This window comes from Atta cephalotes, assembly GCF_000143395.1.
Source record: "Atta cephalotes unplaced genomic scaffold scaffold00026, whole genome shotgun sequence".
NCBI classification, from domain to species: Eukaryota; Metazoa; Arthropoda; class Insecta; order Hymenoptera; family Formicidae; genus Atta; species Atta cephalotes.
In genome coordinates this window covers 3,047,912-3,059,734 of record NW_012130090.1, presented here as the reverse complement: position 1 = coordinate 3,059,734, position 11,823 = coordinate 3,047,912, and the positions used below count along the sequence as shown (strand labels likewise).

The window sequence follows — 11,823 nt, the reverse complement described above, 5'->3', positions numbered from 1 at the left end:
TTTAAGGAAGGAAGTAATAAGCCTGGATTTTCTTTTCTCGATTTTGTTTTTGTAATTAGCTTGTAACTTCTTTCTCGTGTATTTTTTTCCTTAATACATTTACACCTTCCAACATTCCTTGTGCAACTATCACATCTTTTTATTATCTTTCAATGCCTTTTTGAGCCGATCATTCACTTCATCTAAGAATTTATTGGACACTTTTTTTTTAGAAATTTCAATTTTTTGGCCTCTTTGTAATCCTTCTCTAAAGTTTCGATATGTTGATGAGTTTTCTCCTGTTTTAAACATGCTTTTTCTTCCTTTCGGATTTTCTCTTTCTCTTTTTCTCATAACTTTTCTGCTTCTTGCCTTTTTTCTGATCATCAAGTATTGAATGTATGCCTCAGAAACAGGGGGGAATGAGAGTCATCCTTGAAGTAGAAGGGAGGGGGAGGGTAAAAGTCGCTTCGTTGAAAGTCAAAACTTATGTAGAATGGTTTAATATTGCATGTATAGCAGAAACAATGCATTATTTTTCAAACTTTTTTGTTAATAACTTTTTAACGCGAAGGACGATCGCGAACTAAAACCTTCCGAAAGTCACTCGGGGTCATGACCTTGACATGTTAAAGTCAAGATCATCGGAGAGTAGTTCGTTATACTGTATATTTACTAAGTTAAATAAGTATTCTATATTGTTATTAATACAAATAATACTTTATTAGACTAATTGACACTTTTTGTCATGCACTGTGATTGTAATTATACATTCTAAATTTGTGAGACAACGTTCATCGAATCTCTAATTACTCTTGAATTAAAATCATATTGAGATGTCTCAAAATAATTAAAATATACAGTACAATTATAACTAATATGCAACAATATCTATTATGCTTATGAAGTATCATCTGTATTAATAATACCAGTATATTAATAATATCAATAATATCAATTATTTAGCTTTTAAATATAAAATATCTGTCATTCAAATAATTATATTGAAATAACTATATGTTTTTTCATGAAATTTATGTAATTTGATCAAAAATATCGTTATTTACAGTAAAAAAAACTAGTTTTTTTTACTTAATACTTTTCTCTCAAGTCAAAAATATCATTTTTTTACATCCCTAATTATCTCTTTCTTCGCTCGTTTTCCGACAATGTAAGCTATCCGAAGAATACCAAGTGGATCAAGTGGAGAACCAATCAGGAGTTGTGCCCACTTTCGCCAAATTGATTATAGAATCTCTAAGGTCCATCTAAAATACAGAGACGTTCCAGGTTTCTCTTTGATTATATTAACATAAATATTTCGATAATACATTATTAAATATTTGTGATTTTTTATTATTATGTAAATGCTGTATAAATATGCATATTTTTAATGCTATATCTTATACATTGCTGAAAAATTTTTTCTCTGCAGTTATCATCCCTATTGATAATCAAACTCACTCGGATAATAACATTAAAACCAGTTTTAAATCGAATATTATTAAGTTTTAAATTTATATATACATGTCTATGAAACTAATAAATCATGAGATTAGTATTATATTATTAGTTTTTTTATTTTAACAGCACGCGAACTTCTATAAGCGCTGATCGTTTTTAATAGTATCTTTAATAGTATCGGCGCTTAAGAAGATTCCACAGTCATTTGTTTTATCGACTGAACATTACATAAAATTTTGGTATAATAATTACTTTTTTCCTCTTTTACTAATTCGAAAATTCTTTTCCAAGATTACGCATTAATACGTGTTTGTAAAGTGAAGTCTATGTTGAGAAAAAATTCAAAATCGAGGTCCTTTTTATCATTTCTTAAGCCTTGCGTCCCACAATGCTAGAAATCGGTTCGAGACCTCGCATGAAGAAAAAATTGACCAATGCATGTTATGTGACCAAATTGTTCAAATTATAGGCATATTTCCATTATTAGCATGTATTTGATTGTCGTTCTAAAAGAACATTCAAGAAGTTTTTCATGCGAGCCTGTCGCACAGGAAAATTCCGTAACAATAGTAACATGCGGATTTCCTAAGGGCTGTCAGGAAATCGTCAGATCATGCCTGATTGAGCAAAGGGCCCTCACTTCACGCAGTCCTCGCGGGTGCCACATGGTGGAAGAATTAGAATGGAGTGCGTTCGGGAAGACACTGTGAACGCAAACGCTACCAATGCTGTTTGTGAAGCCAATAGTATGACGAACATTAGCAAGCTCCATGAACAACTCTAATGTAGCGTTGATAGTATTTAACCAGAGAGATTTAACATTCGTCGAAGTTAAGTTAATGTAGGAGATTCTGTTTTCAACTATCGATAACTTTTCTTTCTAACAATTAAAATTTTTAGAGTTTTGTAGAGTATACGTAACATAAATTTTTAATTTTCTTATAGTGAATAACAGAACGCAATCTCGCAAGAAGAAGTGTTTCTACGACCAATTAAGATCTTAAGCATCTACAGTGGAAAATATCCTATCACACTATACCGCAATAGTAAAATTCTATATATAAGAGAAGCGACATTCAACCTCACTTCTAACATATGTTCAACACCGCCATGTTTAGCCTGCTCCAATTGATCAGTTCCATCAATCTCCATAATGTTGTAAACACACTCTATCAAAACGAGGTTAAGTAGTTTAACAATTAAAGTACAAAAAGAAAAATAATATAAATAATACAAATAACAATATAAATATAATTATACATTTATTTATAACAATTATAATATTATAATTATATTATAATATTATAACTATTATAACCTAATAAATGTCACCTGCAAATACCGAAATATATTTCCTTTATAATAATCTTCGATTGAAATATAGGTTTGTTTCTTACTGCTGCACTAGATTGCTTTAAAATTTCCCTTCTCGTTTTTATCAAATATCAAATATATCTATTCTATTTTAGATATGTATATATGTAATCCATATGGGCACTGTTTAGCTGTAGAAAGGAAAGATATGTGATATGTATAGTTTTCTACTACGGGCTTAATATGATTGTTTTAATTAAGTGAGGGTATCATCAGAAATTGCGACGCCGATATCGCTTCTTTCATGGAGTGTTTTCCAACAACATATGCAGATGACACAGTGTAACACTGTGTTTTATACAAAGTGTTCCAACTATTATACAATGTTAGGGGCTTCGCACAATAAAAGGAACAGGGAACAGAGAATAAGAATTTCAAATCTATCAGAAATCATGAAATTGGTGGAATACACAATTTCTAATAAGTTAAAATTCTTATTCTCTGTTCTCTGTTCCCTGTTTTTTTTATTATGCGGAGCCTCATTGCTCAACATTGTAAAAAGCTAAGTACGAGCATGTAAAATACGTCACCGACTTTTCAAAAGTTATTTGGTAGCCGTACTTATTTTGCAATAAAATCGTCAATTCTGAAAAAATTATAACTTAAGTTTAAATAAATCTATTATTAATACGCTAAATATAATTATAAGAATAAGAATGAAAGACCATAATGCATTCTGGTCACTATGAAACTAAACTACATTCCAACAAGTATCTTACACAGTGAAACATAGTATAATGTTCTGCGTCCTAGTTGGAAAACAGCCATATATAGGACTCTACGCATATAATATAACAGTAACTTCATTCTGTACGGGAATAAAAAATCATTAGTAACAAGATATCTCTGACTTTCTACATATTTGTGATGAAATCAAATACACAAGTTAAATTCTGCAAAAACTTTGAAAAATTAAAGGAGACACAAGCGAGAATTACGTTTACTCTAGCCTAATGGCAAGCATCAATTGCAGATTGAAATTGAGATTGCATTCAGTACGAAAATTTAAAATTCACATGTTATGTTTGTACGTCTACTCTACGAATTCTAAAGAAAAAAAAATTTGGTGCCACTCAAGAACAGAATTCTCTTAAACATTAATCTAACTTTGATGAATGTTAAATGCTAACATTGCTACACTAAAGTCATTCACGGATCTGTAAACGCTAACGCTACCAATATATTACCTCGGAAGAAATAGTGTTGTTAGTTGTGACGTAACACGCTATCATTAGTGACGTCATGATCGTGTTTATTAGCGCTATCTGCAGCTCCGCGAACAGTTTGTAGCGCTAAATAGGAGGAATAGCGTCTCCCCGAACGTATCCATAATATCTCTAAACTATGTTCAGATTCCCATCCATGCTCCTCGGGTGTCATGTCATCCTGTGTTTAACGATCAGTAAATAATATGGAATGATATCTAGATGACTCGAATGAGAATTTGAACATAGTTTAGACACATTCAAGGAATGGAGAAATAAAAGGTAAAAAAGGATGCACATTTTGAAGTGTAGGTGCATTCTCTCTTATACATGCACAAAACGAGAGAGAATCTGGATCACAATAAATGCATCCTTTCCTATCTGAACTTTACCCCCACTTCTCGAATTTCGGAGAATGCTTAGTCTATAGGCGATTTTTGACTTGATTCAAGTACAGTAATCGAAATGTACCAAACTATACCAGAACGTTCTTGATCATATTTGATCATTAGTAGAGACGAAATTAGCCGTTTAATTCGTGTCTTATTTTCTGTCTTTTCTATTATTAATCACATATTAAGTTAGAATTTATATTAAGAAATTATTTTTAAAAGAGCATCGAGTATTCGTACGTATAATACCAACCAATAATTTTAGCGTAATAGTTGTAATCATTGACTAAAAGGTTGCAACAGATTTTTTTTTTTATAGTTTTCGAAATGCAACCTACTTATCGAGCGATTGGTTTTTACTTACGGATACATAAGTATCAATCGCTCGGTGAGCAGACTGCATTCCGAAATCCATTAAAAAAAAAGTGTTGCAATCTTTTAATCAGCGAGTATACGTAGTTATCAGAATAAGCTTCACTCCTACTAACATCCAATAATAACTCATGTAATAAAGAAGAGGTGTACTCGTGAAGTATACCAAATTTAGATTCGTTCTGCGTATATATGACGTTAGAACAAGTCACCTTCCATATTAGAAAATGATATTACAGAAAACAAAAAGAGAAAATGACGTATCACAAGTAATATGTTTTTATAAAAAATAGTGACATGCAGTATTAAGGAATATAAAATAATTGCAGTAAAATGTGAAAGTAAAAAAAGTTTTTTTCGTTTTCAAAGGACAGTAACATTGCTGTAAAATGTATGAAAGCTTACAAGGAGATTAATCTCAAAAGTGGTAGATATAAATATTATTAATATTTACAAATTTTTTTATATTATATTTTTTTCTAATAAATTCTAATAAAGTATTTTTTTATTTATTTATCTTTACTCTTTTTCATATGTATGAATAATTTAATAATTTAATAATTATTACTATTAATTAGAAAGGATTTATAAAAATTATTATTAATAATTATTAATTATAAAATCACGATAACAGTTCTCAACAAATTAAAGTCATTTTTCATTTTCTTATTTAAATTATATGATCATTTTGAGTATCATAGAAAAAACGATGATTGATTGATTTATTAATATGATCAATCATTTGTTCCATCATCCTCATTGGATGATCGTCTTCTTGCGCACTTCTTTATTATATAATGCACACCTGTTTTCTTTATTAGATCATGTATAACTTTGGTACATGTACCAAAGAATCGCTAAAAATCGCCAAAAAAAATTTGCAAAAATTTTACTATCTATATCACTATCTATATCATAAACTATTTATATCATAAAAATTTGGAGTTTTCCTTACAAAAGTATTTTAAAAATGTTCCTACGAGTTTTTGTTTCTGAGTTACTCGCGGATTAAGTAAAAAGAGCATTCTGACTATTCTATTTATTATCTATTTATTATCTATTGACTATTTTTGATTGCTCATAACTCCACTAAAAATTATCGTACAGTAATAAAAAAAAAAACAGATTTTTAAAGCTTGCTCTATGGAGTAATATAATTGCCAATTTATAAAAATAGAATATATATAAAAGACCCTGCACTAATCTTATGCGAAAACGTCTTTTTGTGAATTTGATTAATTTTTGGATGTGTTGTAGTTCTCTTCATTCTGAACAAATGTTTCAATAGATACTTGAGTCCTTTCTTATGAGTTCTTTCCGCGCTACAAGCCTTGAAAGATCCAGATTTAATATGTACAAATACTGTATTTGTACATATTAAATCTGGATCTTTTGAGCTAAAAATATGACATTACTTTTTTTTAACCATTGCGCAATGATTATAAGAATAATAATATTATAGTTTTACTCTAATTTGTATATATTTTACATTTAAAAAATTATCATGATATCATTCGATAGAGCAAAGCTTTTTCAGCTTTAATTTGTTTTATTAATTATACGACGATTTTTAACGGAGTTGTGAGCAAATCAGAATGCTATTTTATTTAATCCACATGTAACTTGGTAACAAAAAAAGTCGTAGGAACATTTATTAAAAACAAACTTTTAGGAAAAATTTTAAGCTTTCAGGTAATTGCAACGAATATATTCTGTATATAATTTTAAGCTAACAAAATACAAATAGAACTTTTTCTCCGACTCAATAGTAGTCCATAAACTAGTAATTTGTACGATGAAACAATGTGGAATTCGCAAATACAATAGAGTAGTAAACCTTAATTTGGACTACGATACTTCTACCAAACACTTTTTATAAATAGAGCGGACTAAACTGAATCAAAAAGTATTCTATCAGTTTGCAATTTTCGCAATAGTTAACGAGATATTAATTACTAAAAATTGCCGAATATTGGTCTTCAATAATTTTTCACTCAAATACTATCAACTTTACAGAAAAACAGTAAGAGACAAAAATTACTTATTCTTTTTCTTCTCATAAAGTTCTGAGAATTTTTTCAGAATCGATTCAGTTTAGTCCGTTCTAACTATAATACAAAAAGCATTTAGCAGAAATCTCGTTGGACATCTGTATAATAGGTGTCTTAAGCCATAAGAATTAACCAATTACAATTGAATCAATTAATCTCCGAGGAGAATAATTTACTATGATTCATCTATTTCTTAAGACCTTAAAAATCTATTATAGATTCGGACTTAAGTCTTAAAAAAATTGATCTCGAATGTGAGAAGAATAATCGATTATGATTGGTTAACTCCTTAAGATTTAAGACTTACTACTTTATTGTGTTTGCGAGGTTAGAATTGAACTTTGACGTCTAATAACATACGTTATTATTATAACGAATATTTATGTATATAATGGCATGCGTGAGATATTGGCTGCGTTCAACAGGAAAAACAGCCTTGCAACTGTTGTAAAATTTTGCAATATGATTGGTTTATACGTTTAGATTTATAAGAAATCAAAAGCAAGAACTAATCATATTGAAAAATTTTATATCAGTTGCAAAGCTGCTTTCTCTACCAAACGCAGCCATGTAGTAATGTGTCAATGATACGTAAATCGTCTATGTGTAAATGCTGTTTACAAACTAATCATCTTTAGAACCCCCTAAAGATATTTTTCTATGCTGATGTTTGACGCTCATTTTTAGCATCAAAATAGGTTATGTGATGTCAAAATTGATATTCGTCAATTTTCATCACGTAATCTGTTTTGGTGCTAAAAATGAGCGCCGAAAATCAACATGAAAATGCATCTTTAAACTACGCAAAAGTTTTGTTTTATTTTTTAGCGTCAAAATGGCGACGCTGAAGCTTTACAAGTGAGACTGCTTCTTTCCTCACGACTTGCAGCATAATTTTTAATAAATTTTATCCAATGCACTTGAAAATATCCCACACAAATTACATCGAAAAGTGCTTTCGATTGAATTGAGCTGAATTTTTTATGTTGTAGTTGTCATTCTGAACAAATGTCAATAGACACAACTTGATCCTGTGGCTATTGTAGTTTCAGAGATATAATATAAGCGGTCAAAATGTCCTCTGCTGAAAATGCGATGTGCACTATATATGCATCATTATCGATTGCCTTTGTTTCTAATATATATGAGTTAAATAATATATATGAGTTATAATAATAGTAATTACAATAAATATAATAATTATTATAATATATATGATAATTATATATATGATAATATAAATATAAATATATAAGGTATGGGAAAAAGTTCGTGGCGTTTTTCCCGTTAGATGATATTAAAAAACGCCACGAACTTTTTCCCTAATATAATTACAATTACGATCATAATTATTGTGTAATGTGACTTTAGACAAATATATAATTATAATTATGATCGTAATTGTAATTATAATTGTAATTATATTCATTACTATTATATATATTATTAGATGTAGTAAAAAGAAATCCATTATTTTTCCATTAAATTTCAAAAATAATGGATTTCTTTTTATTACACCTAATATAATAGTTATTATATTTATTATAATTGCTATCATTGTAATTATTTAATTCATATATATTAGAAACAAAGAATTAATAATGACGCGTAATGCACATCGCATTTTCGGCAGAAAACATTTTGACTATATCTCTGAAATTAATCACAGGACCCATTGAAACATTTGTTCAAAATGAGTGTAAATTAAAGGCTCTCAAATCGAATTTCCACTTATTTTATTATTTAACTGCAAAAAATTCCCAAAATCATCCATGTTTTCAGACGTTTTTGGATATAATCAGACTTCTATATATTACACTAAACTTGACTAGACTGCTAACTCCCCACATTTCTTTGCATAAAAGTGCTGTCTGAGCAAATTAAATGCGCAGAATAGGACTATCACGTGATCGCACATACAGAAAAGGGATGTCAACAGCATTTCGAACAGCAATGATGAGCTTCTCCGTAATTGATTCAAAATGTTGTATGTAAACCTCTCTATAGTTAATTCAAGATGTCATACATCTCTTTGTTGATTTGATGCGTGATTTTGCGTAGACCTCATTTTAAGCATGCCTATAAATTTGCCTTCGGCAAATGGTAGCAGTTAAAAGAGCAGAGTTAGCAATCTAATGTAAAATATAATAGAAATCTATGGAACTCTTTAAAGCGTCTGAGTATTCACCTCAGCCATATTGAATTGTGATGTCGTAAGCGAGAAATGTGTCATAAGCGACACGTTAATTTTTCTTGCATACCATTTATAAATAAAGATGAAATGGATAAAACGGAATAAAATCACTATAAAACGCTTGTAAAAATGGACCGAGACCATTATCGTCTCTCCTGATAGTCAATAAATAGCCGAAAAAGGTATGTAAAATGCGTAAAAAGGTATGTAAAATTTACTAATTTTTATTCAATAGTCATGTAGTCTATTTTCACTTCACAAACATTTTATTTATAAATTGTCTTTATTTACAAATAGCAAGAAAAATTAATTTGTCATTTCTCGCTTATGACGTCATGATTATGGCTGAGGTGAATACTCAGAAGTTTATTAATATAACATTATTATTAAAAAAAATATTACTAAATATTACTGACCTTACTATAATGATGCTTTTCTCTATGTTCAGGAATGTCACCGTTTTGATGCGTACTTTTGGCTATAACAAATGTAAAATAATATATATTTCAATACATATAATTACAAATACTCCTTGAAGAGTCCATATTTTATTGTAATAATAATGAAAATACATTCACAAACCTCTTTCATCATCTTTTCTCCGTTTTTGTTCAGTAGTTGCTATGGATTCCTCTGCCCGATCCTATCAATTGATCAATTGGCTGTTTAATAAATAATTTAATACATTTTTTTAATTCCCATACAGCACCAATTATTGCAGAAAGTTTTCAGAAATGTTTCAACCTTCCACGTCTCATATGCAACAATTCTGCAATATCGTATGAAATGCTTAACAGAAATGTTTCTAAAATCTATTATATGCAATAAATTGAAAAACATAATTTAAACAAAAAAAAATCATCATAAATGATCCGAAATGTTTACTAAATGTCATTTTTTGATCAATCGTGATCACTTTAATTTATTTTGATTCACTTTAACGTTATTTTGATAGTAATAATGTAATCTTCTTACGAACTCTCCTAAATTCAACAACAGAAAATCCAAAAAAAATCAGGGCTCCTGAGAGTCAGGAGCGTGGTAGTTAAATAATCTTTTTATTCCAGAAAATAGAATCTATATTCCTATAAAAAATAGTACGTTTGAATTCACTTTGAAATCATTCTTAGCAATATAATTTCAAAATATCAATCTCTTCATGTTCAAGAAGAAATCATCATCAAATTAACAGATTTTTTGATGTTGTAATCTATTCGAAACATATTTCGAAATTTAAACATATTTTGAAACTATTTTATTCAACAAGTTACAAATTAACTGGTGACTCACTCCAAAACATAGAAGGAATTCAAAATTGGAACAAAACTAATTAAAATTTATTATCACTAAAGAATATCAAGTTAAAAACTGCATGTTGATCGCAGCTCGAACGAAACATAACTAATACATGTAATATAATGAGTACATGTTAGATCAACAAGGAAAATAAAAAGAAAAAAGAACAATGTCAATACATAAATAATAATTTATATAAACCGACAAAAATTATTTAATGTCTTAACTATTTAATGTCTTTCAATAATTGTGTATAAGTTTGATATACACTTTCTGTATCTGAGCATAAATTGAGACTATTTTGTTGCATGAGTATATGAAGGCACTCAGTTGTTAAACATTTATTAAGAAAAGTTCTTCATCTAATATCGCGACATTCTCCCAATCCGAAGTTATGTTCAAATTCAATGTTGATCACCAATTGGTTGTTACTATTAGAATTAAAATGATTATGATGCTCATCCAATCTAGCTTTAAGTTTTCTTCCTGTCTGTCCAACAAGAGGCATCGCAGGATTTACAGATTTTATACACACACAACATTTTTTTTCTTTTCTCTTGAGAGGATGTCTTTATGTCCCTTAGACTATTTAATTTATTTAAGCTAGTAAAAGCTAATTTAATGTTAAAAGTTTTACTAATTCTTTTGAATTCGTCTGAAATTTTTGGAATATAAGATAGTACAAACCAAGAAATACAATCCTTCTTGATTTCTTCACTTGATTTTTTCTGTTATATCGTACATTAAAGAAGAATGGTTTGTCAACTTATCTTCAATTTCTTTTCCTAAAGAAACACAATGCTTGTTACAATTGGGGGGTAATTTTTCCTTGTCCTTTAGTAATAACAAATTTTCATTATTTGAGTGCATTGAAAGTACAGAAAGTAATTTAAAGAAGTATAACAGTGAACAGGTGGCTATGATTAAAGACATTACATTACTGATTCTTAAGAAACTGCTATCTTTTTCTGTTGCCAAAAATGAGGTTAATAGAGATTGCAATTGTTGAAGGTCATTAAAGATTTTCTAAAGCGAAATCCTAATATGATCTTAACAAAGGCTGATAAGAGAAATATCACAATTGCATAACAGTTAAATAATAATGATTACAAATCTAAAGTTGCTTAAGGATAAAGAAACTTACATAAAATGAAAGAAAGATCCGATTAATAAATTAACTAATGTTGTCTGAGATCTGTTATTAAGACGGAAAAAAAAACATTTTATTAATGATTTAATGTACAAAAAATCTTGTAGCGAAAGTATTCTTCCGAGAGCATATGCTTTACCAAAAATACATAAATTGAATTTACTCATTCAGATTAATAATATTATCTATAGATAGTCCTCTGTATGCCTTAGCAACTTTTATACATCATGTTATCTCAAAGAATGTACCTAAAATCGGTTTACAATATTGTTAATAGTTTCCAATTGATTAAAAAAACTTAAGATACTTTTGAAATTGAACATAGTCATATTCATATATATATATA

At 28.9% G+C, this 11,823-nt stretch overlaps 1 protein-coding gene across 1 annotated transcript in view; it reads right to left on the bottom strand.

Moving 5' to 3' along the window:
• Nucleotides 1–4,023: 4,023 nt before the first annotated feature.
• LOC105620462 (THO complex subunit 2-like) overlaps nucleotides 4,024–11,823 on the bottom strand; it is a 29,915-nt gene continuing 22,115 nt past the window's right edge. Inside the window, exons 16-17 of the mRNA XM_012201951.1 lie at nucleotides 9,448–9,509; nucleotides 4,024–4,203 (exon numbers count right to left, since the gene is read on the bottom strand). Coding sequence (XP_012057341.1) covers nucleotides 4,024–4,203; nucleotides 9,448–9,509 — 242 coding nt within the window. The remainder of the gene's footprint in view (nucleotides 4,204–9,447; nucleotides 9,510–11,823) is intronic.